The following is a 27035-nucleotide window of genomic DNA, read 5'->3' as shown; positions in this document are numbered from 1 at the left end:
ATTTTTGGCTGCATTGGGTCCTCGGTGCCTTCACTTGTTGCGGAGCATGGGTTCAAGGCACGTGGGCTTCAGTAGTTGCAGCTTGCGGGCTCTAGAGCACAGGCTCAGTGGTTGTGGTGCACGGGCTTAGCTGCTCCGTGGCATGTGGGATCTTCCCGGACCAGGGCTCGAACCCGCGTCCCCTGCATTGGCAGGCGGATTCTTAACCACTGTGATACCAGGGAAGCCCTGTGCCTTGTTCTTGTCTGCGCCTACTTCCCAGGTACTGAGATCACTGGGTCACCAGGGAAGGTGGTGCTCGGTCACCCCCTGACCTGGGGGCCCTGGAGAGTGATGCCCTCAGGGTGGAAAGCAGAGTGACTCCTCATGCCTACCCAGACAGCTGTGTGACTTGGGCCCCTCACATCTGCCTGTTCTTGGGAGGGTGGGGAAGCCCCTCCTGGGAGCCCAGAGGCCTGAGCAGAGAGGCGGGGCCGGGGCATCTCAGAGCAGCTCCTGGGTAGTGAAGTCTGGCCTGGGGCCCCGGGGGAGAGGGTTCTGAGCGAGGGGCTCAGCCAAGCAGAGCGCGGGGCAGGGTGTGGGGAGGCTGTCCGGTCCGGGTTCCCCACTGCTGGCTGTTCTGGACCAGCAGGGTCTGTGGGTTTCTGGAGTTAGGCTGATGCCCTCAGCTCTCCCTTTTCATCTTGGGCTCCTTGTCTGTGGGGTCCTGCCCAGGCCTGGGAGGACAGAGCCTCCTCTCGTGGCCTGGGGTCGGGGGGAGAACCTTCCTTTCCCAGGGAGAGGGGCCCGTGGTGGTCAAGTCTCGGTGTGGCCCAGAAGTCACCAGACACCCCCAGTTGCCCTTGACTGGGCTCTGCTGGACAGACTCGGCCCAGCGTGGCCTGTCCCAGCTGGGAGTCGGGGCTTCCGAGGCCTGGCCCAGAGAGGGACAGTCGGCCCACCATCTCCCACCGTGAAAGGCACAACCTGCCTCTGGGTCCAAGCTTCCTGTGGTTGCCCATCAGGTAGAGACCCCCGGAACCAAGCCCTCTGGACACCGTGATCCAGGATGGGTCCACCGGCTGCTTTGGGGATATGCAGGTCAGACGCCCCTGACCTGGCCAGGTGCTAGGGCACCCCAGCCGTCACACACCACAATAGGCAGCGCCGCCAGCAGCGAGCACCAGAGGCCTCCAAGGGTGGGGCCCAAGTTCGCTCGTGGCCAGGTGGCTGGGAGCCTGCGTGGCGCGGAGAGCTGCCCACTGTGCGCTCAGGGACCCCTCCGCTCCTGCACGGACCCCGTCCCAGCTGGCCATCTGCCCGGCCCTGCAGGCCCACGCCCTCTTCTGGGGCATCTCCCTCAGCTTGGGCTCAGCTCTCTAAATCTAGTTTCCGTCTCTCTCCTGTGACTCATGCCCCCTCCCTCCCTGGAGGTTTGGCAGCCCTGCTCCCCACCGCTCCCACTCGGGCCTTCCGGACGGACATCAGGCCTGGGAGAGCCCCAGGCACAGAGTGGGCAGGGCCCCCCTCTCAGGCCGCAGCTCCCAGGAGCGTCCTCTGGGCCCTCTCACAAGGGTGTGGAGGGGAGGGTGTCCTGGGCCCCCCACTTGGGTCAGGGCTGAGCAGCCTCACCGGGAACCCCCCCAGCCCGGCCTGGCCACAGCCTGTCTGTGCTCAGGAGCTCTTCCAAAGGCATAATCCCGGGGGGCTCCAGGACCCACAGTGACCCCACCCCACCTCCAGGAGACAGACACAGGGCTGCTGGGAGACTTAAGTGGTTTAATGATATGGATTCTGAGCCTCGGTCACCTTTCCTCGCTGGGGTGCGACCCGCAGAGTCCAGGGCTCCAAGACTCACCCCCCAGCACACAGCACGCCAGGCAAGGCTGGCCTGAGACTTGCTCAGAGAAGGTTCCCTTCTGGCTCTGCGGTGGGGGAGTGGGCAGGGCTGGGGTGGGGGTGAGGGGTGCCCAAGGCCAGGACTCAGGTGAGTGGTGTTCAGTCCATCCTTGATCCCCCAGGTGGTGAAGGGAGAACGGCATGCGCCCCACCCCAGTGGGGCCCGGAGTCCCCCAGCCCACCCTGGGGGTGCCGTGTGCTGGGTGGGCGCTGAGGGCAATCTCTGGGGGCAAAGGGCACCAGCCCAACCAGCTCAGAGCCAAGGGCAGCTGGGTGGCTGAGGTCTGCTGCCCTGGTGGCCCGCAGCCGGCCACCCGGAGGTATGGGGACGCAGTGGCTGCAGGGGGCCGTGGGGACAGGGGCAGGGCCTGAGTCACCTGCGCCGGGAGGAACCCCTGTGTGGACGGAGGCGGCCAGAGGAAAGGTCCCTGCCCCCTCCCAGGGTGTGTGCGTGGGTTCTGAGGCCTCAGGGAGAGCTGTGGGGAAGGGCAGGGCTGGGTCTGGGACCGGCACAGCTCTGGCCTCAGCGGGCGGGCGGACGAGGGGCTGGCACCACCTGGTGGCAAGTTTGGCTACGGTGGGCGTCGGGGAAGGTGGGGAGTGTGGGCCGGGGCACCGCTGAGCCGGAGGACAGGCCCCACGTGCCACGAGGCGGGCGAGCCGGTCTCCAGCCGGCACGACTCTCCGTCCGAGTCCACGGTCCGAAATACGTACACGTACAAAAATAATACTCCAGCCGCGGGGGCGGGCCCTGCCGCGGGCCGTGGGCCCCGCCGCGGGCCTAGCTGTCTTCCTCCGCCCGCCTCTGGTTCTTGGAATGGAACTTGCTCATGAGCTCTTCCAGCTCCGACCCACCTTGCTGCTTCTGGGGGAGCCGGGGGACCCGCAGGTCAGTGTCCCGCCAGCCCCCCTTCCCGGGGCGCGCGGGGAGCGGAGGGCGGGGCGGCTCACCTCCAGGACGGCCTTCTGCACGGTGAGCTGGCTGTACACGCGGGCGCCCTCCTCCCCGCACACCTTCCGCAGCTCGTCCTTGTTGAGCGAGAAGAGCTGGGGCCCGGTCAGGATGCCCAGGTTCTCCACGATCCTGGGGGCGGGGGGCAGGGGGCGGGGCGGGGGCGTGAGGGCGGGGCCCCGGCCGTGGGCGTGGCGGCCGCCGCGCCCGCCCCCTGCCCGCCCTGTGCGCCCTTCGCTCACCGGGCGCTGAAGGCCTTGGCTTCCAGCCAGGCGCGGACCTCGCTGGGGCCGGACTCGTAGGTGAGCGGCAGGTGCACGGGCTGGCTGCGCTCCACGCGGAAGTTTCGCGTCGGCTGTGCCTTGATGTGGCTGATCTTCTTGATGAGCTCGTCGTTGACCTCGTCCATGTGCTGCATCAGCTCTGCGGGGCGCCAGGCGGCTCAGGCCTGCCCGCGCGTACCCGCGTACCCGGGGCTCCCCTCCCCACCGCCTCCCCCGCTGGCTCTGGGCCCCCCGCCCGTAGGGTCTGGCGGCCCCATCCCTCACCGCCTTTGTTCCCGGCAAAGCCTGGGGGCAGCTTGTGGGTTGGGCTGGCAGGACCCCAGTATTTCACCCCCTGCAAGGTGAACAAGAGGGGGGGGTGGGGGCGCCATTAGGTCAACTTATCACCCCTCCCGGCACCCCTCCCCGCCCCTCCTCCCCCACCTCCCAGGACCTGCCCAGCCCCCCACCTTCCCAGACTCGGCCCGGAGCCAGGGAGCCCCCGCACCAGCCCCTATAGCCGAGGGGTCCAGGCTGTGGGCCCGGTCTTTCTCTGCCGCCCCCCCCACCAACCCCCGGCCACCCGGCCTGACCCTGCAGCAGGACGGAGCAGACCTCCGCCTCACCTGCTCCAGGAGGGCGTCCTCCGGCCGGGTCTCGGCCAGGATGTTGCCGGGCACGTAGCCTGCCTGGCCGCTGCGATTTCGAAGCTTCCACCACTGGTGGTCGTCTTCCAGCACCTGTGGGCGCCGCATCTCCGCCATCACCCCTGACTCACAGCGCCCGCCCCCCCCACCCCGCCACAGGCACCAGTGCTGGGTGCTGGGACCACCGGTGTGAGCCCCTCTTTACTGATGGGCCAGAGAGAGTTCCGGAGTCCCCCCCTGAGCCTGCTCCCCCCTCCCCATTCTACACACCTCCTCCAGGTGCCCCTGGCCCACCTGGCCTCCCACCCATCCATAGGGGCCACCGCCCCCCCCCCGTCCCTCCCAGCAGCACCCTAAGCCTCTAGCCTGGTTGCGGATATAGATCACCACCCCCCCCTCCAGCTGCTCCACTTTCTGTCCCCCAGTGGGTGGCCTGGATTCAGGACGGGCACAAAACTCAGAAAGTGCCTTGAGGGGGCTCCCGGGGTGGGCATGAATGACAAGCCCCTGCTGGACTGGGGGGGTCCCCCACTCGGCACAGGGAGGGCCCACCCCACCCTTCAGCCTGAGCCCAGCCCAGCCCAGGGGCCCTTGGGCTCCCTCCGAGATCCCCAAGACAGGGAGGCCCCTCAGCCAGGCTGTGCTGGGGCGGGTGCCAGGCTGCGGACCCAGAGTGGAGCCCTGGGGTCAGGCGGACCCCTCCTCTGGACCGCCAGCCACTCCCCGGCCCCCACTCACCTCCAGGACCTCGTCCTTGAGCACTGACAGCTCGTTCGCGTTGCGGGCTGTGAAGTCGTAGAGGACCTTGACGTACTTGGCCATGGCCGGTGCGGGTTCGTAGCCCCTGTGTGGAATGGGAGGGGCTGAGGCTCAGGGCTGGGCTGGGGTCTCTTCCTGGGCCTGGGGGAGCGCTGGGGGCAGCAGCTTCCCAGGTGAACGGCTGCGTCCTGTTCTGCGGCACAGCGGCTGCGGCTGTCAGCTGGGATGGAAACTGTGACAGCCCCGTTGCGTCTGGGGCCCCCTGCGTGGGGGGGCAGCGGAGGCGGATGGGATGCAAGGGTCTGTGGGCACAGCAAGGCCTGCCCTGCCCTAGCCCCTAGCCCTGGAGGCCTAGGGGTCTCCAGGCCCAGCCCCCCAGGGGATCTAGAGCCAGGCGTGTACCCGAGAAACGACAGGCCATCCCTGGAAAGTGGCTGACCATGGGGGAGGGCCGGATGCTTTCAGAGCCGTAGTCCCTCCGGCACTGCAGACACGACGACGCAGGGCCGCCCGCGAGCTGCAGGGTCCCAGGGTGTCCCAGCCCTTGCACGGAGCAGGCCTGTGCCTGCCACCCGTGCTGGGCCATCCCTTCTGGTCAGTCTGGCCCCTGATCACGAGGGCACCCCTCCTACAGGTGCAGGGCTCGGGGCCCTGCGGAAGTGGGGGCTCTGGGGCTGGGGCAGCCCCTGGGGCCCCGGTGGGGGGCTGTTTCAGGATTGGCCAGGGTGGACCGGTCAGGGGCTGGAGGTAAAAGGATGAAAATGTTTCTTGAAGGTGGCCCTAGGCCAGGGACCAGGGCATCAGGCTGGTGGGGCAAAGGGAGGGGCACACTTATTCAAAACATGGATTCCAGCCCCCTCCCCTCCTGAGACTGAATCCTGGGGTCTGGTGGGTAATGAGCTCCCCAGGCAGGTCCTGGGCCAGGACTGAGAACAGAAAGTAGGAGGGGAGGGGAGGAAGGACGGGGACTCCCCCAGGCCCTGGGGCTGTAAGACATGGTCTGTGGAAATGTGTGCGGCCAGAGGGAGAGAGGCCGTTCCCACCCAGACCATCAGTCTCCTCCTCCGGCTCTGAGGCTGGGCCTAAATCAGCCCCAACAGGGCAACTGGGATCGTCGAGACCATTTAAGTTCAGTGGTTTAGTAAATTTCTGACCATGATTCTAAAGCATAAACGTGGAGAAACAAAAAGAGATGACGTATTAGGTACGTCATCTAAGCACTTCATGGGTGCTTTCGACATTTTCCCCTCAACTGTACACCACAAAGTTGAAAGGAAACCCGGCTCTAGTGTGGAAAGCGTTATTTTGACCGTCGCTGAAAAAGGCATTTGCTGCCACCTGGTGGCAGTGTACCCACAGCGGAGCCTCCGGGATTCGAGGGGTGGGCGTCACACTCCGTCACTTTGAACAGAGCTTACCTGTGAGCATGTGGGGAGCTGACGTCTCCCTGGGGTGTGGGCTCAGATGTGAGGCCATGCTTTGGGGAGTTTCTGAAGGACGTGCGGCTCACTGGAGTTGGCTGTGGGGAAGCGGACACCGGGGCTTGGTGTGAAGCAGGGGCTGGGCCAGGAGGGCAGGGCGGTGAGGGCAGTGGGCGGAGGTGGAGTGCAGGCGGGGCTGCGGGTGCTCTGACCTCATCACCGGGGGCTGATGCCAGCCCCTCCACCTCCCAGGGGGCCTCCTGCAGCACGTCCAGGGGTGGCTCCCAGCCGCTCTGGAACTTGGGCACGTAGGGGGGCACCTGCGGCTCCCGAGGCCACTCGGAGCTGGGGTGGGAGGTCCTGGGGTGAGCTGTGTCCACCGACCAGAGCTGGCCCCACCCAGGACCCCCAGCCCGCCCGCCAAGGGACCCATCCTGGTGTGCGCCCCGTGCCACCGCCCTACCGGGGTCGTGTCCAGGTCTCCCCCAGGGACTCCCACAGCGCCATCTCCTTGGGGACCAGGTGGCCGCGCAGGAAGCCCACAGTGTCTCGGGAGAGCAGGGGGCTGGAGACGGAGCGAGCAATGTCTGGGCCACCACAGGTGCTGACGATCTGGGGCACAGCAGGGCGTCAGAGGCCCCCCCTCCCACCCTGCGCCCGCCCGCAACACCACTGGCCTGCCCACTGCGCCCACAACTCAGAGTGCAGACGCCGGCCCCAGCCCACTGCCCAAGGTGGGCACTTGCTTCCCACCAAGTCAGGGGCAAGCCCCCCAGGCCCCTGCTCCCCCACCCCAGCCCCTGCCTCCCCCCAGCCCCAGGCACCAGATCCAGAGGCCCGAAGAGGAAGTGCACCAGCTCGGCTGCGCTAGGGTTCTGGATGTGCTTCTGCAGCTTGGCCTGTGGGCAGGGAGCAGGCCGACCTGTGGGGTGGCACCAGGGACAAGGCACCCCCCCACAATATCAGCTCGGAGGGATGGGGTGGGCCGCTGTACTCACGAGCAGGTTGATGGCCAGCTTGGTCTTCCGGAAACAGTCAACAAACTCGGCCTCGGAGGGGGGCCGTGCTCGCAGCGTGAGGACACCCTCTGGACAGGGGGTTGGCGAGTAAGCCTGGCCGGCCCGTCGCTGCCCTGGTGGGTCTGGCCTCAGTCTGATGTCGCCCACCCGCTGAGACCGGACCTGGCTCCGCTCAGTGGCCACTGCGCTCCCCACCTCCACTCCTGTGTCCGCCCCGATGCCCCTCCCCTGCCCGGTGCCCCCCACCCCTGTCCCCGCACCTGCCGGCCCCTTCTTCCCCTTCTTCTTTCCCTTCTTGCGCTGGTTCAGCTGCTTGAAAGCCTCAGCGGCCTTCTGCAGCCGAGCCACGAACCACTCGATGTCGTCCAGGGCGCAGTTGAGGATTTGCTGGGGTCAGAGCAGGGGCAGGGGTCAGCCTCCGGCGCCCCACCCGCTGCAGGGACACCCCCACCTGCTGCCTCTTGGCCCCTGGCCTGGGGGAGGGGGTGGGTGCTGGCTGGGGGTTGGCCCCCGGCACCTGGAGTGGGTGGGAGGTCCTGCCGGCCCGAGACCCACCGTCTCCTTCGAGACCCACCGTCTCCTTCGAGACCCACCGTCTCCTTCTCGATCTTCTGAGCCAGCACGGCCCTCGGCTCCTCGTCCTGCGACTCCCAACGGCGAAAGCCTGGACGGGCGCAGAGCTGCTGCTGACTGAGCCTCCCCCCCGCCGCAACCCTGCTGCCGCCCCCAGCCCATCCCCCTCGGCCCACCTGGGTCTCCGAGCGGCGTGGGCAGGCCCACTCGGTTCTTGGTGGAAGGCGAGTCCCTGCCGTAGCGCTGGAAGGGGATGGGGGCCGGGCCCTGGGACGGGGGCAGGACGGACTGCCGCTGCCGGATCTTCTCCTGGTGGCCCCTGAAGTGGGACGAAGGGCGGCTGAGCCTGGCCGCAGCCCCAGTCCCAGGCCCGGCCCCTCCCCCCGCCCCTCCTACCCCCCTACTTGAGGGTCTGTGGCCGCATCTTCTTCCCCAGGCGGCAGTCGGCCAGCGCGCTCTCGATGTCCTCATGCACCAGCTCCGCCTGGGGGGACGGGGCGTCAGGCTGGCTCTTCGGGGGATCTGCGCTCCCCGCCCCGCCCCTATCCCGCCCCCCACTGCCCGCCTCTCACCTCCACCTCGTCGCAGTGGAAGAAGTGGACGTCGGGCTTGCTCTGGTCTGAGTCCTGGCACACGAGCAGCAGCACCGACGGGTAGCGTAGCTGGTTCAGCACGGTCTGGCTGTGCCGCACGGTCGGCAGTGGGAAGTTCTCCAGCTCCTCCTGGGGGACAGGCGGCTGGGACCGGGCTTGCCACGGTGCATGGCGAGAGTCCCAGACACGGATGAGGGCTCACGGCCATGGGCACGGGGAAGACCCGAGGAGCGGATGCCGGGGACACGGGCTGACCGTGAGCGTGGCCTGTGGCATTCACGCCACGGATATGGCACGGAAAAGGAACGTGGCCTGGACACGGGCATGGACACGGACCCCACGGGGCAGCGTGCACACGACGGGCCCCGCCTCGGTACAGCCGGTGGAGCAGCTCTGGCGAGGGGGACGTGCCCCTGCGTGGCGTGGCTCTCCTGTACTCTCGGCCCTCGTCCTGCTCCCTCTCCCACAGAGGCCCAGCGTGGCTGGGTCACTGCCTGTGCCTGCCTTGCAGGATGGGCGAACGCCCTCCCTCCTGCTGCCACCATACCTGGGATTCCACGTCCAGCAGCCGCAGCGACTGGTCGTTGACCTGCAGCAGCATCTCCTGTGTCCAGATCTTCTCCTTGGAGCTCAGCTGCACCAGCTTCCGGATGGCATCTTCCACGGACACAATGGCCTCACTCTTGTCCATGATGAACGTGGCCAAGTGCTGGGTGGGCAGGCAGGGGGTCATTCTGGGTGGAGCCCTCCTGGTGCTAAGAACCAGGGCCAAGGGGCTGCGCCCTGGGGCTCTGAGGGGCTAGGGCCAACCTTGGGGGTCTGAGGGGGTCACAGCCAGCCCCGGGGGTCTGAGGGGCCATGGCCAACCTTGGGGGTCCGAGGGGGCCACGGCCGACCCTGGGGGCCTGAGGGGGCCGCGGCCAACCCTCAGGGGTACAAGGGGGCCACAGACAACCCTGGAGGTCTGAGGGGGCCACAGCCAACCCTGGGGGGGTCCGAGGGGGTCACAGTCAACCCTGGGGGTCTGAGGGGGCCACAGCCAACCCTGGGGGGTCCGAGGGGGCCACAGCCAACCTTGGGAGTCTGAGGGGCCACAGCCAACCTTGGGGGTCTGAGGGGGCCACGGCCAACCCTGGGGGGCTGAGGGGGGTCACAACTAATCCTGGGGGTCTGAGGGGAACATCCCTGCCCTGGGGGTCTGAAGAGACAAAGCCCCACCTTGGGGGGGTCCTCTGCTCTCCTCGGGGGATGTCTGTGGGGGCAATGGACATGCCCTGGCAAACCCCTTGGCAGCCCTACACACACAGCCCCCAGCCCACCCACATCTGCCACTGGGCTCCGGGACCAGGCTCCCTGCCCCCCCAGCAGCCCTGGTGCAGGCTCACGACAGGGCCTTGGCATGTGCCACCTCTGCCCGAGTCCGGTCTCCCCCAGCTCGCTCTTCCTTCCGGACTGTGCTCGGGCACTACCTCCCCGCCTGCCTGGCCACAGCCTCACTGTGAGCACGTCCCTGACCCGCCCTGTGTTTATCATCGTCCGACTTTATGCTGGACATGACATGCGTCTTTGTTTGCTTTCTGGCTGCTGTCTCCCCGGTGCCTGTGACAGTGCTGGGCCCCCAGCAGGCGCCCAGTGACTGTGACGGGAATGAATGAGCAGCCCGTGGGGACTCTTGGCCCGCCCCGCTGCTCTCTCTCCAAGCGTGGCTCAGGCCCCTCCTCCTTCCAGGATCCCCCACGTGTCCTCGCTGACCTTTGCTGAATTCAGTAAACAATGCTGGGACAGCTGGGTGAACACTCACAGAAACTCCAAGCAGTTAAGGCTTAACCACAGAACATGGAAGCGTGAAAGTGCTAGAAGGAAATACTAGGTAATTTCTGATAATCTCAGGAAGGCCTGCTTCACCGGGGGACTTTGCTAAGCAAGGAGGAAAATCCAGATGCTCAGAAGACAAGACCGGGACTTCCCTGGTGGTCCAGTGGTTAAAACACCGAGCTTAAACTGCAGGGGACGTGAGTTCGATCCCTGGTTAGGGAACTAGGATTCCGCACGCCACATGGTGGGGCCACGAAAAAAAAAAAAAAGGGAATAAAAAGACAAGACCAATAAATCTGACTTAATAAAAAAAAGTTTCTGCCTGAGAAAAAAATACCACATACAAAATATTTAAAAAACCACACAGATATAATAATAGATATAATGGAGGTGATGTAGGCTAATTTTCTTGATACAGGAAAAGGCCAACATGCATTACAATGATAGTTCTTACTTTGTTAAAAGCTCTATTTTGTTTAATAATTAAGGATACCAACGATAAATGAATAAAGAATGAAAGAATATATAAACAAGTAAAAGATTAACAGCTCAATAGAAAAATTGACAAAAGGTATGAACAGAGAGTCTATAGGAAAATAAATATAAGTAACCTTTTAATATAGAAAATTATATGCAGGGGAATTCCCTGGTGGTCCAGAGGTTAGGACTCTGCGCTTTCATTGCCGAGGGCCTGGGTTCAATCCCTGGTTGGGGAACTAAAATCCCACAACTAAGATCCCACAGGCTGCACAGTGTGGCCAAAAAGTGTATGTATATATATATATATATATATATATATATATATATATATATATATATATATATACACACACACACACACGTATATCTGCAGACTCATTCAATACAAGAATTGCAAATTGAAGCTGGAGACTATGACTTTAGGAATGAGTTTTCACCTATTCTGTTGTCCGGTACTAACAAGCCCTTGTGGGTTACACTGGCTGGTTAAAGATGTGGAGAAGGAGGAGCCCTTGCTCCGCACTAGCCTGGCTGCTCTGGGGAGGAGTTGATGACACTGGACCAGCCCACATGCTTCCCTCTTACAATCCCAAGGCAACCTGCACACGTGTAGAATGTGGCACGGGTACAAGGCTGCCCCCTGCACAACTCTTGGAGGCCAACCTACATGTCCGTGGGCAGGTTAGAAAGACACTGGGCAGGGGAATTCCCCGGTGGTCCAGTGGTTAAGAATCTGCCTTCCTATTCAGGGGACACAGGTTCGATCCCTGATCAGGGAACTAAGATCCCACATGCTGAGAGCCCGAGCACCGCAACTAAGACCTGACGCAGCCAAATAAATAAATGAATAAAACGCTAAAAAAAAAAATGAGAGCGGGCAGGGGACTTCCCTGGTGATTCAGTGGATAAGACTCGGCGCTCCCAATGCAGGGGACCCAGGTTCGATCACTGTTTGGGGCACTAGATCCCACATGCATGCTGCAACTAAGAGTTAGCATGCTGCAACCATGAGCCTGCATGCTGCAACTAAAAAGATCCCGCGTGCCGCAACGAAGACCTGGCGCAGCCAAAATAAGTAAGTAAATAAATAGATAAATATTAAAAAAAAAAAAAAGGGACTTCCCTGGTGGTCCAGTGGTTGAGAATCCGCCTTCCAATGCAGGGGACGTGGGTTCCATCCCTGGTGGGGGAACTAAGATCCCACATGCCGCAGGCAACTAAGCCCACGTGCTCTAGAGTCTGCACGCCACATCAAGAGAGAAGCCCGTATGCAGCAACTAAGATCCAACGCAGCCATAAATAAATAAATAAATAAATAAATATTTTTAAAAAGAAAAGAAAGAGTGGGCAGAAACATGCAGTGACTATCAGGCAGCTGGTCTGTCTGCATGAGGCGCATTGTCAGCAAAATACTGCACAGCCAAACCATCCCAGCCATGCCGTCCATGCATTCCAAATGACTGAAAACATACAGAGTGTATTCTCTGACCAGAATGGGATTAAATTAGAATCAATAACAGAATGATAACTACAAAACCCTATTAATTGGAAATTAAGCAACACACTTCTAAATAAATCATGGGTCCATATTTGTAGAAATTAAACAGCACACTTTTAAACAACAAATGAGCGAAAGAGGACATCACAAGGGAAATAAGAAAATACCTAGAGACAAATGAAAATAGAAACACAACATATCAAAACTTATGGGATGCAGCAAAAGCAGCACTAAGGGGAAATTTGTACCTATAAATGCTTACATGGCTAAATGCTTAAAAAGAAGAAAAATCTAAACAACCCATGGGTCAAAGAAGTCACAAGGAAGTTCAGAAAATATTCTGAGTTGCAGCAACATGGGTGGACCTAGAGATGACCATACTAAGTGAAGTAAGTCAGACAGAGAAAGACAAATATCATATGATATCACTCATATGTGGAATCTAATTTTAAAAAATGATACAAATGAACTTACTTACAAAACAGAAACAGACTCACAGATTTCGAAAAAAAACTTAACGGTTACCAAAGGGGAAAGGTGGGGAAGGGATAAATTAGGAGCTTGGGATTAACGTACACACACTACTATATATAAAATAGATAATCAACAAGGACCCACTGTGTAGCATAGGGAATTACGTTCAATATCTTGTAATAACCTATAATGGAAAAGACTCTGAAAAAGAAGGAATACATGTATATGTATAATTGAATCACTTTGCTGTACATCTGAAACTAACACAACATTATAAATCAACTATACTCCAATAAAATAAAATTTTAAAAAAGAAAATATTCTGAGCTGAACAATAATAAAAGCAAGCACATCAAAACTTGTGGAAGATAGCTAAAGCAGTCCTTTGAGGAGCTTTATAGCTTTAAATGAATGTCAGAAAAGAAGAAAGACTTAATATCAATGGTCTGGGCATTCCTCTTAAGAAACTAGAAAATGACAATCAAATGAAACCCAGAGTAAGTGGAAAGAAGGAAAATAAGAGCAGAAACCAATGAACTAGTAAAATACACAAACAACAGAGAAAAATCAACAAAGCCCAAGGTTGGTTCTGAAAAGACCAATGAAATTGATAAACCCTTAGCAAGACTGATCAAGAAAAAAATAGAGAAAACACAAATGATCAATAACCAGAAGGAACGAGGGGACATCACTACAGATCATACAGGCATAAAAGTGAATTCATAATAAAAGAAAACTTCCCACAAAGGAAACCCTATATTCAGGGCCTCACAGGTGAATCCTAACAAATACTTAAGAGGGAAATCACAACAATCTTCCATAAACTCTTTCTGAAGACTAGAGGAGTAGGAACATTTCTCCACTCATTTTATAAGGCCAACATAACTCTGATACCCAAACCTGCCAAGGGCATTGCAGGAAAAGAAAATTATAGACCAATGTTCTAATAAATATTAATGCAAAAAAATCCTTAACAAAATAGTAGTAAATTAGTCTTGTCAATACATACAAAGGATAATAAACCATTAGTAAATGAAGTTTATCCTAGAAATGCAAGGTTGGTTCAACATTTAAAAAAATCAGCATGATTCATTACATTAACAATAGTAAATACATTTCAATTGAGAAAGCATTTGATAAAATTCGACAACTTTCATGATAAAAGCTCTCAGCAAATAAAGAATGGAAAGGAACTTCCCCATTCTAGTAAAGGGTATCTACAAAAACATACAGCTTATAAAATGGGGAATTCTGAATACTTTCTTCTAAGATTGGACACAGGCAAGGATGTTCACTATCCTTACTTTTATTGAGCACTGTCCTGGTAGTTCTAGCCAGGGCAATAAAGCAAGAAAAACAAAGTGGCTAAAATTAAGAAATTAAGTACTGTATTTTCAGACAAAATGATTGCGTACATAAAAAAATCCAATGAATCTATAAGCAATTCCTGAAACAAGTAAATGAATTCAGCAAGGTCTCAGAATACTCAATCACTATACAAAAATTCAACTGTATAAAACAAATGCTGGGACATCCCTGGCGGCGCAGTGGTTAAGAATCCACTTGCCAATGCAGGGGACACGAGTTCGAGCCCTGGTCTGGGAAGATCCCACATGCCACGGAGCAACTAAGCCCATGCGCCACAACTACTGAGCTAGTGCGCCACAACTATTGAAGCCCACACGCCTAGAGCCCGTGCTCCACAACAAGAGAAGCCACCGCAATGAGAAGCCCGCGTACCTCAATGAAGACCCAACACAGCCAAATAAATAAATAAATAAATAAACCCACAAGGCTTTGGTGCCCCCCCCCCCCCATTGCCACCACCTCTCACCCTCCCTCTTGGCCTCAGCTTCCTCATCTGGGAGGGGTCAGCAAACCTGCCCACGTCCCCAGCCTTGCTGGCTGCTGGGCAGGCAGGAGACGTGGCCCCAGCCTGGGTCCTTCCACAGGCTAGCTTGGACCAAAGTCTAGGAGAAGAGCTGGGAGGCCCCGCTGGCACAGGTGGCTCCTCACCAAGGAGGGCAAAGTCCCTCCCACAGAGAGGTGGCAGAGCTGCCCTTGGACGCTGAGCCTGCAGCAGTCATGAGCTGACCACACAAGACGGCCCCTGCCTGCCCAGGTTGGCAGGGAGGGCTGATCACCAACACAGCCCAATGCAAGAGCCCTAGAGACTCCCATGTCTCATGGCACCCACTGTATAGATGAGAAAACTGAGGCTCAGAAAGCAGTGACTCACCTGGCTTCTGTGGGCATGGAGGGCTCTAAGGGGAGGGACGTTCTTACCTTCCTGGTCCAGGCCCCCCACCTTCCTCGTCTAGGGCTCCCCACTTCCTGGTCCAGGGCTCCTCACTTTCCTGGTCCAGGCCCCTCACCTTCCTGGTCCAGGGCCTTCACCTTCCTGGTCCAGGGCTCCCCACCTTCCTGGCCCAGGCCCCCCACCTTCCTGATCCTCGGTCCCCCTCCCTCCTCCCACTTCAGCCATTCCCAGCCCTGCTGTCCTGCAGGTTTGGACGATGACCAGGAACCAGGAACTTGGCCGGCTGCCAGGAGCAGGAAGGTCATTTTAAAAACATATTTCCTGAGTTCTAAGTGTGAATTAAAAGTGACCTAAAAGCAAAGGCCTCCGGAGCTGGCGGCTCGTCTAGAGTGCAGTTACCCATCTCGACTGTCCAGGCTTAGTGGGATTAGCCATCGAGGACGTCCCTGCAGGAGCTCAGAAAAGGGCGTCTGCTCCACCTCCTCCCTCCTAGTCTAGCTCCCTGTTGTGAGGCCAGGATGACAGCTTCCCTCCCACGGGGGCTTCCGGGGGCACCCAGAGCTGTCCTCGCCTTCCTGTGTTGCCCCTGGCATCCCTCTCCCCGACGTAGCTCCAGGGTTCCTGTGCCCCTCAGACCGGGAGCTCCCCAGGACCGGAGGGAGGCTCCCCACCGGGGGTGAGCCCAGAACAGGCCGCCTGCTGTGGGACCACTTCTCCCCGGGCCTCAGTTTCCCCACAGGCCCGGGGACCCCGGAGCACAGAGGACAGGAGTGCCCTGTGGGGTGAGGGGCTCACCTGGACGTGGTACTGGGAGGTCTCGTGCATGATGACATTGGAGTTGGAGTACTTCTTCCTCTGAGCTGAATAAGGAGACACAGTCACTCACCCCTGAGGGCGGGACCCCAGGCGGGGCCGCAGGGAGGGCAGAGTGCAGGCGAGGAGGGCTGCTCTGTGGACCCCTTGTGGCCGCCAGGAAGGACACAAGGGCACGGAATGGAGGGACGGCCCCTCCTGGCAGAACACGGAGCTCCCTCGGTCCCCAGGAGGGACCCCCAGCTCAGAGTGGTGATGGCACAACTGTGTCCGGGGTCTGTCCTGGAGCGGACGCAGGAGGCTCGGCCTCCTTTCATGGAGGCCCCCTGCCCACCTTCCTGGGGAGGCGTCTGGTCCAGGGCTTCCCCCAACTCTAAGAGCTGCCAGCTACCATCTCCCTGCCTCTTCTTGCCCCTCCCTGGGGTTCCTTGCATTCCAGAGGCGGCACTGCATGGCTGGGGGAGGGTCAGAGCTGGGGGAGGTGGGGGCCGGCCAGGGCCCGCCCTCCCAGAGCAGACACCTGGCACTCAGTCCAGCAGGAGCCCCCGCCCCTGGAGGATCGGGTGGCGGAGAAGAGCACAGAGAATCAATATTGATGCTCCCTGAATTATTAGTAAGGCCTCTCCCCTTACTGGCTCACTGTGGGGAGGGCTATTCAGTGGCCAGAGTTTGGGGGAGGGACCTGAGCACCTGCTGGTTGATTAGGGTCCAGGGGCCTTCTCTGGGTGCCCAGGGCTGACCCGCGTCTCCCTGGGTGGGGGCCTGGCACAGCCCTGGGGAAGGGAGTAGGCGAAACCCTCCCAGCCGAGCTGGTCCCCTAGGCCTCTTGTCCTCAAACCTCACTCACCAAACAGGTCCTTGGCACTCATCTTGGCCACACCGTCAGACTGGCCCAGGCTGCCACTGCAGGGGAGGGGCTGGTGAGGGTGGGGCCCATGCCACACCCCTCCCTGGGGACTACGGGTGGGTAGCGGGTGGTGGGGGCCTAGTGGGTGGGGGTGGGGGCTCACTTGGCAGCACCCGGGCAACAGCTCACAGACCCTGATTGGCTCATGGCGTCCTCGACGGTGGCTGGCGGTGAGAGGGCAGGACCTCCGAGTGGCCTGGGTCCAGGGCTTAGTGCCTGGCCCACACCTAAGTGCACAGAGGAGCCAAGCTGACACCTTATCGTGACCTGGCCGGGGCCTTGCTACCCCAGCACAGGGCCTGGGTCTCCTCCCCATCCCTCCCTGGATGCAGGGCCTGGGGCCCCGATGGCCTGGCCAGATTCCCCAGGGTGCCTGGGCAGGCAGTCCTCAGGGAGCAGAGCCCTGCCTTCTGGACACACCAGGACCACCCCTGCTCCACATCCCACTTGGTGTTCACTGCAGCCCCATCTCCCCCTGGACCCTCGGTCCTCTACAGGGACCCCCAGGACGTGCCAGCAGAGGGGTCCCACCCCCAGAGGCTGTCTGGAGTGGGGCTGCGAGGAAGATGTCCTGGGGGCTCTGAAGGGGGGGTCGGGGGAAGAGGCACCTTCCAAGCAGAGGGAACAGCATGTTTAAAGGCCCTGAGGCAGGTGGGAGCCAGACAAGGGAGAAAGGCAGCAGAAGATGAGGCTGGAGCCCAGGGTGAAGGGTAGGGGGCCTGGGGACCCAGAGCCCACGGAGCCCACCATCTGAGGGGTGAGCAGAGCCTGGTACCCCTGGGCCAGGCTGACATGTCCTGTGGGATTCTGTGCTCCGTGGGGACCTCTGGGTCCACACTGTGCCGCATCAGATGTCACCAGTGATGCCATCCATCTGTGGCTTCAGTGTTTAGGGGGCTGCAGGGTTGGGTCGCAAGCCAGGGGTGCTGGTATCCAGGGCAGGTAGTACCTGGTACCTGGTAGCTTGTACAAGTACCTGGTAGCTTGAGCAGGTACTACCTACATGGAAGGCTCCCAGGAGGTGTGAGGGACCCGGGGGCTTCAGGCTACCCCCTCCCACATGCCACCGAGGGTCCGGGCTTGGCCAGATTCCTCCGTCCATCTGTCCGTGGAGAATGTCGGGAATGCTCATGACCTCAGTGGGTGAGCCCGAGTGTTTGCTTAATGGGATTCCTGGCGGGCTGAGCCGAGGGTGCTGGGCACGTGCATCCAGATACACACACACACCTGGGCGAGACCCAGGCCTGTGAGCACACAGACATTCGGCCTCCCCTAGGGGGCGGGGTGGGGGGCCTCAGGGCCAGCCAGGGAGGTGGGTCCAGGCATCGGGGTTGGGGAGCAGCTGGGGGAGGGGCCGCTTACAGGCCGGCTCCAGCGGGGAGTAAGGGGGCTTCTTCAGCTGACTGGGGTGGGGATGGCACTAGCCCTGAGGGCCCCAGGGCCCAGGCTGCACTTTGGTTTCACTGTGGCCATTTTCCGGGTGCAAAGGAAGGCCGGGTATGGTGCCTGGTCAGGCAGGGGGAGGGGGAGGAGGCCCAGCAGGGCAGGGAGGGCAGAGGGACCAGCTCCAAGTTCAAATTCCAGCTCGCAGCTGAACGACCTTGGGGAGGAGTCAGCTTAAGGCCCAGGGAGCCAGGTGGGGCCCTGGGATGGGGGAGACCCTGGGGCTCTGGTTGTGCCCAGGTCTGGGCCCTGCGGGTTGGGGGAGGGAAAAGCCTGGGAAGCTGTAGGTGGGGAGCAGGGCGCCGAGCTTGCACTTGGGAGACAGAGGCAGGCAGAGAGCTGGGCGGCGCTGGACCCCTGACTGCACTGGGCAGGGCCAGGAGAGGCCCCGCCACAGGCCGTGGGGGAGGTGCAGAAGCGGGAGGAGAGGCGGCGCCAGCTGGGCTTGGCCTCCCAGCGCAGCTGGGGCTGACCACATCTGGGTGGGGCACAGATGGTCGGTGGCGCACTTCAGAAGCACCGGGAGCCCTGCTTACCCGCCTCCCCTGCCACCGGGACACCTGAGGCACGGGGGCTGCCCCAGGCCAGCCCAGCCCAGCCCAGGTTGGAGGCACACAGGCCCCGGCAGCTCGGCCCCCAGCCTCCTCCCTGAAACTCCCACACCCCAACCTTAACCGAGAGCCTGACCCCGGCCTGATGCGTCCCTGGCCCTGCGTTCCCGCCTGCCTCGGACACACAGGAAGCCGGCTAGCACGCCAAAGGAGCCCCCAGTCCGCCCCGGCAACAGTGGTGCAGATCCTTGGAGGGGCAAGGGCTGAGGCTCCTCAACACCGCTTTACTGGAGGAGGGGGTTCGCCCCACCGAGCCCCAGGGCTGGGAGGCGGCCGGCTGACTCAGAAGCCACTGGCTTACAAACATCGCCAGCGCACGGCGCCGCCCCAGGACCGGACGGGGCAGGCCAGGCCGCAGGAACCCGGCTGCGGCCACCAGCCCAGGGAAAGCCCGCGGGCCCGGCGCGGCCCCTCGCGCCCGATGCCCCATGCGCCCCGGCCCGGCCTGCAGACCCAGGCCAGAGCCCCGCGTCGCGCTGCCACCTGGGGAAACTGAGGCCCGGGCAGCCCGCCCTCCGTGCGCTCGGCTCCCCTGTGGCTCCAGGGCCAAAGCGGGTGCGGGCTCCAGGCGGGGCACTCACCTGCTCCTCTCGCGGCCCCGCGCCTGGCCGCCCACTGGTCCCTTAGTACGCGCGTCCGTCCGCCCGTCTGTCGGAGCCTGGCTCCTGAGGAGAGAGGGACGCGCGGAGGAGCCGGGGCGGGGCCCTGGGAGGAACCTGAGCGGCAGGTTAGAGTCACCGTGTGCGGGCGGGCACTGGGCAGGGGCGGGGGTGGGACGCGGATGCCCCGCCCACCCCGCCCCCGCTCAGGACCCCGCCCCCACCGCGGCTCCCCGCGGACGGTCCCCACAGCCACCCGGCTCCCTCTGCGCAAACCCCACCCCTAAAGCGGGGGCGCTGGTGGACGGGTGGGCGGGGCCGGGAGCCCATCCCTCGCTGGGGTGCTCAGGGCGGCAGCGCGCCCCGACTCTGCTCTGAGATATTCCCGGGGCAAGCCCAGCTGCCTGCACCCCAGAGGGGTGGCGTGGAGCCCTGGGGAGGTCAGACCTGACCCTGCCAGGTGCCCCCAGCCTCAGGTGCCCCAGGACCCGGGGCCGAGTCCCATCCTCTTCCACTGGGGCCCCTCTGGTCTGGAGGGAGCGCTCGGGCCAGGCTTTAGTCTGAGTGAGTCTCAAAGGTAGGACCATGGGCCAGAGGCTCTGCAGTCCTGCTCCCTGAGCTTGCCAGGTCCGGGGCGGGGGTACCTCCTCCACGATCTAGGAGCTCCTAAAGTCTCTTTCTTTGTGTCGCCCAGCCCAGTGTGGGCACCCCCTGAGGAGTGGGGTTATCCCATGGCCAGGGAGGGGGGGTGTCGGGACGCCTGTGGCCTACGCTGTCCTTGAGTGCCAGGGCAGCGTTGGTGTGAGGGCGCTCCGGGCAGTGACCCCCGCCTTAGGCCGGGCCCCAAGCTCTGCCCGCGGTTCTGTCTTTCCTTCTCCTGAACTGACCCCCAGGATGGCCGTGCCCACCAAGCTGGGTGAAGAGGTCAGGCCGGGTGGTGGTGGGCACCCCCAGGCACCCCAAGGCTCCCGCTGTTGTCCTGGGGTGGGGGGAGCAGGAGAGGTGTGCCAGGACGCAGGGTCCCAGGTCCGTGGTCCTAGAAGGGCACGCAGCTGGTGTTTGCCAGGAGCCCCAGCTAAGGAGACACAGTGTCCTGGAAGGCCAGCGGCATTGTCCCTCCCCACATTGCTAGGACCTTCCTGCCTGTCTGGGGTGTTACAGGTGAGCTCGCACAGGGGTGCAGGGAGTGGCCTTCGTCCTCCGGCCCCGCCCTGCCGCAGAGCCCTGGCGAGGCCTGGCTTCCTGGTTCTGTCTCCCCTCTGCTGACAACGTCAGCAGAGGGGACGGCACGCCAGCCCTTCCAGGAGGCTGAGCCTGAAAGGGCAAAACGTGGGAGGCACGCAGGGAGGGGAGCAGCCGAGGTGGGCGCTCTCTGCTTCTGAAATCAACGTGATTGGCATCAGATCGGGAGCACTGACCCCCTCAAGAATGCAGCTGGGGGCCTGGAGTGCCAGGCTGCTTGGTGGTCACCTTGAGTGTGGTATGCCCCGTGGCCAAAGCGATGCGGATGTCAAGGGCCTGGCCCAGACTCTCGGGCAGGCTGTGAACGCGGAGGACACAGGTATCTTGCTGCCTGGGTCTGCAGGGGAGGGGCTGAGGTTCCCAAAGACAGCAGGTGCACCCATCGCGGCCTCCCTGAGCCCATGTGGGCGGGAGAGGGTGGAGCCCTGCGGAGCGCACAGAGGGTAAACAGCAGGACGCCCCCACTGGCCTTCGGGGCTACAGGCGCACACTGGTCCTGAGCTAGAGAAGTTGGCTGAGCAGACAGCTCTCTGCTCCCACTGGCCCCCTAAGGGTAAGACCCACGAGGCTGACACCACCAGTGCCCCTCGCTGAGGCCAGCCCCGTGGAGGCCCAGGCTGGGGGAGCGCAGCTCCGGGGCTGCTGTGTGGGGCCCGCAGCGGGCACGCGGCCTGCGCCCTGAGGGATGAAGGGAGAACCCTGGAGGAGACAGGTGGCTGCAGTCAGGAGCAGTTCAGAGAGGTAGAGAAGCTTCTTTATTTAAAAATACCGTGAAGAGAGAATATCCAGATGCTCAAACACAACATTACTCCAGACGTAGAAAATGTGAAATTGAGACCAAGGGAAGTCACTAGAAAACATCGGCGCAGACTCCTTCCAGGAGCACTTGCAGAGGGGCTGGGGTCCCCTACTGGGGACTCTCCAGCTCTCCTCCCCGGCTCTGCGCTGGGGCTTCCAGGTCACCTTCGCCTTTCTCCAGAATCCCCCAGGGAAAAGTGTCACGGCTGAGGGGAAATCTCCCCGCCCCGAGCTGCCTGGCCCTCGGCAGGCGCCTCCTGTGCGCGGCAGAGTGCACCGCCTGCCCGGGGCTCGGCCCGCAGAGCAGGACCCCTGGTCCCTGTGCCACCCCGAAGCTGCAGGGAGAGCAGAGACGGCCGATCCCGGCCTGAGAGGGAGATGCCACGGACACCGCGAGGGCACTGGCCCGGCTGCCTGCTTTCCGAAGGCCTCGTCCCCCTCTGCACCCCGAATGTCGGTGGCTGCTGAAGCCAGATCCCCGCCAGCCAGAGACGCCCCCGCGATTCCCCGCAGACCGGCCGGGACAGCCCCACCCCTGCTTCCGCCGCACCCAGCCCCTGCCCAGCGCCTTGTTCTGCCCTGGCTCCCGACCCCACCTCCGCCTCATAGACCCTCCACACCATCTGACCCTCTAACAAACACCGAGGCAGGTCAGCACGAAGATGTCCTTCCCGCTCAGCAACCGTCAGCGGGGGAGGTGACGGCTGGGGCACAGTCTGGCTATGAGGAGGGTCTCCTGCCCAGGGCTGTCCCGCGGGCCGGGCACCGCCCACCTAGCTGTTGAAGGCGGCGATGGCCACCGCTTGCAGGACGGCCTCCAGGCCGTGGAGCGCCAGGAGCACGGCGCTGAGGGCCGAGTCGGCCCACAGCACCAGGGTCTGCCAGAGCAGGAAGTAGACGGACAGCAGGGCACCGCCCACCGTGAGGACCAGGCTGGCGGCCAGCGGTACCTCGGCTTCCATCAGGTTGCCCTTGGTGCCTGGAAAGCAGAACAGACGTGCTGGGTGAGCGCCGGGCTTTGGGATGCACGGGCCCGGGAGGGCCCCGGCATCTCAGCCGTGAGACCAGGGCCAGCGCTGACCACCATGTGATGCTTGAGGACTTGAGTGAAAGATCCCACTGTGACCACTGCAGGGGCCTCTTCAAAGTGTCGGAAAGCAAACGCAAAAAGGGGCATGTCTTCCTTAGTGAGGAAGAAAGCCAACCGAGGCTGTGATGTTCTACTCTTGGTCTTTGGGTCAGTTGCGTGGGTGGGAGACAGAATTTGGTTTTCTAAAGACAATTCCAACTGCATTCTGACACCTTTTCCTAATTCCACATTGACTGAGAAGATTTTGTTTAAAATTTCCAAAAATAGTTCACTTTGGGCTAAGATCATTGTGGAAAATTTCACGCATATTTACAAAAAACAAAGCAACTGCACGTTTTACAAACAAATGGGTCAGCATGGAAGACGTTGATCTCCAGCTGTCCCGGCCACGGGTGCCCAGGGTGCCCCAGGAGCATGAGGGGCTTGCGGATGCCCAGCGACTCTAGTGCCGTTTGCCACCCTCCCACGGGCACAGGCTCGTCTGTGTCGTGGGTGTGCGTGTGCAGGGGCCCGGGACGTGCCGGCTGTCCTATCAGCCATTCCAGAGGCAGGAGCGTTTCTCAGACGTGTCAGCGGAACCCACAGCGTGATCCCGTTTAGAAGAGATGTGCTCGTGTCCGAGTGCCTGTGACTGGGAACGGGGAGGCATGGGCCCTGATGGTGAGCTGGGGAGGGAGCGGGGGAGCTCTCTCGGGGCTCCTATGCTGTCTGAGCTTCAGGACGTGAGGGGAGTCGGCCGAGCAAGATTCTGGCTGGGGGCCTCCAGGAGCCGGACTGGGGAGGCTGCGGAGCCTTCCACCCTCCAGGCCCTGCTGCCCTGGTGGGGACCTGACAGAACTTTCCAGATCTTTCTCCTCCTGACCACTGAGGCCAACGGAAGGGGAGGAGGGAGGTGCGGGTGAGTGTTTTAGGGCCCCAGGGTTGATGACTGAGCTGGCTTCTAACCTCAGTGCTGTTTGTTACCCAGCAGCTTGTGCACGATATGCTTCCAAACAGGGAGCATTCCCACCAAGGACGTGGCCAATATTCTTCGTCTTGTGGACGAAGCTTCTGCATAAACAAATTAATACTTAATGACACTGTAAGGAAAGGCCTGCAAAACCATGGGTAAGCAGTTTCAGTCAAAAGTGTCTCTAAGAACCGTGTTACAAGATGACCAACATGTAAAGGTTCACACGTAAAGCTAGCAACAATCCCAAGTACTATGTGGTTTCCAGTCAACTCACCGAGGTATAACCGAATTGCTTCCAGAATCCCCATCAGAAAGAGCAGAGTCAGGTCGAGGACCAGGTAACTGTGAGGATAAGTGAAAACCTGACCTGGAGAAAAACGGGTGACAAAGCTGAGCTCCTGTTACAGGACACAGGGTACCCACACCTTTGAGCTGCCTTTTCGCACGAGACTTACTTTTATACACGGCCAGCAGGAGCGTAGCTAGGAAATAAAGGGCATAGTACGTCCCACTGAGATAGAGCAGCATCTGAAGAGGGAGCGACGAGAGCTGGCCAGCGGTTAAGGACTCTCAGGCCCAGCACATGGCCCTGCCCGAGGGCACCCACCTGGGGAGGGAGGATGGACGGGAGGGGCTGCTCCGCCACCTGACTAGAGGCCCTGCAAACACGTGGGTCCAGCCCAGGCACCTGCGGGTGGCCATGGAGACCCGGCCGACGGCCCCCTGCCTGGCTTCCTTTGACACCCCTCCTGGTGTCACCACACCTGGCAGGGCTCCTGTGGGCTCCGGGGTGGGGCTGGGGCTTCCCCCCAGGGGACGTCCTAGCCTGGAGCAAGAGGACCGGGCACATCCTTGGTGACTGCAGGCAGGACGGCCTCGGCACCCCGGGCTTCCTCAGGTGGCATCACCCTGACCTAGGTCCCAGTTATAACAGAGAGCAAAAAGTGACCTTTTTCACTTTCTTCAAAGAAAATGTCTTTCTCTCTTTTGGGGGGCAGTTAAATACCCACTTGCAACTTTCCTGAGCTCTGAACACTTCGTATTTGTTTATGCTAAAACAAGTCTGTACGTTTTCCAAGTGAGGGGTTTTCGTGTTCCTGCCCCCCCGGGCCCGGAGGGAGTCACGCAGCCACCCCTCGGCGTGGGGCTGAGCAGGAGGCACCAGTGCAGGAGGTTATATCAACTCTCTCCACCTGTTAGTGGACGCCCTTCCCACTCAGGTGAAATGACTACTCAAAACTTATAGGGAAGCTGGGGCTGGGGGCTGGGGGCTTAAAGCAGTAAAAAGCGGGAGCCAAGAGCCGACTTCAGGTGCCTGGGAGGCCTGGGTCTTGGGCTGGCGGAGGGCCACAGGGATGCAGCAGCGGGATACCACCGTGGAGGAAGCTCTGCCTGGAAGAGAAGGTACAGTCAGAGAGGCCCCGAGTCCTACCAGGACGCTCCAGAGGCCTGTTCTCCTGTTGCCGCGGATTTATGGCCCGCAGCTAGGTTCCTTTCCGGCACCTCTGCACCCACTGTCCCTCCAGGGAGGATCTGACCATCTGCTTTTCTGAACCTGAGGCTGGGAGTCAGGGCGTACCCACAGGCGAAGCCCAGATCCACACCTGAGGCCAGATGCCAGGAGAGAAACCAGACACACAGCTTTTCTCATCTCATATGTGCCACATGTACACAGATGAAAACGTTTTTTGATTCAGGTTACAAGTCTCTATCATTGATAATAGATGTTTGCTTTCCTCTGGAATTTTATTCATGGCCCCAAATATCCCTCCCCAAATAAGAATCTCCTAAGCCAGCAATCTAGTCTCTTTCCAACCCTCTCCCGCCACACAGCAGTGACACATTCTGCCCACGTCTTCAGATGACAGTGTACGGCGACGCGCCAATAACGACTCAGAATTTGCCAGCAGCGAGTAGGACGGTGCCCTCTCCTACTCCATTTCCTCCTTAGTCCCCAGGGGGCAAGAGAGAAACTCCCAGCCTGGGTGAGCCTTTGCTTCCTCGGCAGATTCGAGGTCCTCTGGGAGTCTCACTTGGGTGGGGGTCTTACGTGGGTCAGCACAGGACACGGGTGATGGAGAGGCAGCACGTGCTGAGCACGGGGAGCCTCGGAGGGTGCCGAGCACGGATCCTCAATAAACCTCCATCGCGATATGGGAAGGGTGCTCTCTAAACCCGACCCCTTCTTTTCCAGGCCCAAGCTAAACTAGGCTGCCTCGATACCTGTCATTATTTGGGTGGATTTCACGGTAATCAGGACTTTGCTCCCTTCTGACCCTTCTCTTGACAGTTCGCTTCAGAACTTCAGATCTATTTGCCAGTTGCCCATTGTTATGCTTGAGATGATGGGGCTCAGGGAAAAAATGCTGTTGAAAAATCTTCAGCGCCACAGGATTTAAATAATTGACATGAAGGGTAGCTACAATCAGATATGCTGTTCTAACGATTTCAGACCTACAGAAAGAGGCTTATTCTGACTAAAGATAACCGTGGCTTTTTTTTTTTTTTAATATAAATTTATTTATTTATTTATTTAGGCTGTGTTGGGTCTTTCTTGCTGTGCGCGGGCTTTCTCTAGTTGCAGTGAGCAGGTGCTACTCTTCATTGCGGTGCCCGGGCTTCTCATTGCGGTGGCTTCTCTTGTTGCGGAGCACGGGCTCTAGGAGCGCAGGCTTCAGTAGTAGTGGCACGCAGGCTCCGTAGTTGTGGCTCACAGGCTCTAGAATGTAGGCTCAGTAGCTGTGGCGCACGGGCTTAGTTGCTCCGCGGCATGTGGTATCTTCCAGGACCAGGGCTCGAACCCATGTCCCCCGCATTGGCAGGCGGATTCTTAACCACTGCGCCACCAGGGAAGTCCAACCGTGGCTTTTAGAACTTGGCATTTTTTGTCAATGATTCACTGTAATAACAATGTGGCGGTCAGAAGTTAAATGTGAAAGCAAAGAGAAAGAATGTTTTTCCTTGCGTGATATACGAGGGGTGTGAAGCGGATCGCTCTGGTGTAAACGTACTTTTCCACCAAATGAAAACGCGCGAACCTCAGTACCCGTGGCCTTGCACAAAGGTCTGGCGCTTGGGAACGCCGGTGCCGGGAAAGCTCTGTCTGAAGCTCAGACCACAGTCTGCTTCTTTGTCAGCTAGCTGCCCAGCTCACCGCTCCCGTCTAGTCCCAGCCTCTCCTCGCACGAGTAATTTCGGAACCTGACAGCTGAGATGTGGAAATTGGCCTTTTCCGTCCGGCCGACTGAGCTCCCCGGGCCGCCCGCATACCTCACTTTGGTTCCACGAGCTGTGCGGCGCGGGCTCTTACAGACCCAGCGACCAGGACTTCGAATGGGCCGCCGACCGGCCGACCCCCCGCCGCCCCGCGCAGGGCGCCACCGAGACAGGACGAACCCGTGAGCCGGCAATCCCGGCGAGAATGCAAACCTTCGCTCCAGAAGCCGGTCCCACTGGGCCCGCAGGCAGGGCCCACTCCAAACCGGGGTGTCCCCTTCCTGCCGGCTCCGGACGAGCCCGTCCCGCTCGCTGCCGGCCCGCTGGCCCCGCAGGGGTTCTCATCTGGGTCGGAGGGCGCCGAGCGTCCCCTCGGGGGAGCCGTGACCGCACCGCCGTGGCTCCACCGCCCCGCGCGTCCACGGGAAGCGGCGGCGCGGACCCGGGACGGGCTCTCCGGGCCAGGGTCCTTGTGGACACATGAAGTCTACCGGTTAACGACCCCGGCGAGCTGCGCCCGCAGCTCGGCCTTCCCCGCACCAGGAGGAACCGAACCAACTGAACCCCTCTCCCGGGGCGACCTCCGAGACGTCCCTAGGCCTCCGCGACCCCACACCCAACCCCTCACCTCGCCGCGAGGCCGCCATCTTTGCGCCCCGCCCCGCGTCCCGCCCCGTGTCCCGCGCCCCGCCCCGTGCCCCGCGCCCCGCCCCGTGCCCCGCGCCCCGCCCC

The 27035-nt window shown here is 60.8% G+C and overlaps 2 protein-coding genes across 11 annotated transcripts; both read right to left on the bottom strand.

Annotated features, from left to right (window-relative positions):
* Nucleotides 1–1738: 1738 nt before the first annotated feature.
* Nucleotides 1739–19241, bottom strand: EPS8L2 (EPS8 signaling adaptor L2). Of its 4 annotated transcripts, none has more exons than XM_082340710.1 (21): nucleotides 18988–19241; nucleotides 16486–16579; nucleotides 16293–16348; nucleotides 15428–15492; nucleotides 8653–8814; nucleotides 8085–8234; nucleotides 7917–7996; nucleotides 7689–7831; nucleotides 7533–7603; nucleotides 7200–7326; nucleotides 6919–7052; nucleotides 6745–6819; nucleotides 6384–6532; nucleotides 6133–6265; nucleotides 5918–6018; nucleotides 4479–4584; nucleotides 3720–3833; nucleotides 3379–3448; nucleotides 3073–3253; nucleotides 2830–2962; nucleotides 1739–2743 (listed from the first exon to the last, which is right to left on the bottom strand). In XM_082340710.1, the coding sequence occupies exons 2-21, from the start codon at nucleotides 16497–16499 to the stop codon at nucleotides 2660–2662; spliced, it is 2148 nt and encodes a 715-aa protein (XP_082196836.1). In that variant the 5' UTR covers nucleotides 16500–16579; nucleotides 18988–19241; the 3' UTR covers nucleotides 1739–2659. The 4 variants fall into 4 exon arrangements, with proteins under 4 accessions (XP_082196836.1, XP_082196837.1, XP_082196838.1 ...); XM_082340711.1 differs by having other exon boundaries at nucleotides 6919–7007; nucleotides 16456–16579; nucleotides 18988–19239; XM_082340712.1 differs by having other exon boundaries at nucleotides 16456–16579; nucleotides 18988–19230.
* Nucleotides 19242–20983: 1742 nt separating this feature from the next.
* Nucleotides 20984–26982, bottom strand: TMEM80 (transmembrane protein 80). Of its 7 annotated transcripts, none has more exons than XM_082340774.1 (6): nucleotides 26932–26973; nucleotides 26517–26772; nucleotides 24460–24479; nucleotides 23543–23636; nucleotides 23362–23454; nucleotides 20984–22024 (listed from the first exon to the last, which is right to left on the bottom strand). In XM_082340774.1, exons 4-6 carry the CDS (start codon nucleotides 23613–23615, stop codon nucleotides 21819–21821), a joined length of 372 nt encoding a protein of 123 aa, XP_082196900.1. In that variant the 5' UTR covers nucleotides 23616–23636; nucleotides 24460–24479; nucleotides 26517–26772; nucleotides 26932–26973; the 3' UTR covers nucleotides 20984–21818. The 7 variants fall into 7 exon arrangements, with proteins under 7 accessions (XP_082196900.1, XP_082196894.1, XP_082196897.1 ...); XM_082340772.1 differs by lacking the exon at nucleotides 26517–26772 and adding an exon at nucleotides 23081–23185 and having other exon boundaries at nucleotides 21892–22024; nucleotides 26932–26972; XM_082340773.1 differs by lacking the exons at nucleotides 20984–22024; nucleotides 26517–26772 and adding exons at nucleotides 22031–22766; nucleotides 23081–23185 and having other exon boundaries at nucleotides 26932–26972.
* Between the last annotated feature and the right edge of the window lie 53 nt (nucleotides 26983–27035).

The sequence above is a fragment of the Balaenoptera borealis genome (assembly GCF_965194805.1).
Source record: "Balaenoptera borealis genome assembly, chromosome: 11".
Classification (NCBI taxonomy): Eukaryota; Metazoa; Chordata; class Mammalia; order Artiodactyla; family Balaenopteridae; genus Balaenoptera; species Balaenoptera borealis.
This window is presented reverse-complemented; position numbering and strand designations above follow the sequence as displayed.

Coding starts and splice junctions, on each gene's coding strand:
- EPS8L2 (XM_082340712.1), bottom strand. CDS start 16,499: ATGAGCCAATCAGGGTCTGTGAGCTGTTGCCCGGGTGCTGCCAA. Junction 4,585..5,917: donor AGCTCCCCACATGCTCACAG/GTAAGCTCTGTT, acceptor CATTCCACACAG/GGGCTACGAACCCGCACCGG. Junction 2,744..2,829: donor TGCAGAAGGCCGTCCTGGAG/GTGAGCCGCCCC, acceptor CGGCTCCCCCAG/AAGCAGCAAGGTGGGTCGGA.
- TMEM80 (XM_082340768.1), bottom strand. Junction 23,455..23,542: donor CCTGCTGGCCGTGTATAAAA/GTAAGTCTCGTG, acceptor GTTTTTCTCCAG/GTCAGGTTTTCACTTATCCT. Junction 22,025..23,361: donor AGCAATTCGGTTATACCTCG/GTGAGTTGACTG, acceptor TCTGCTTTCCAG/GCACCAAGGGCAACCTGATG.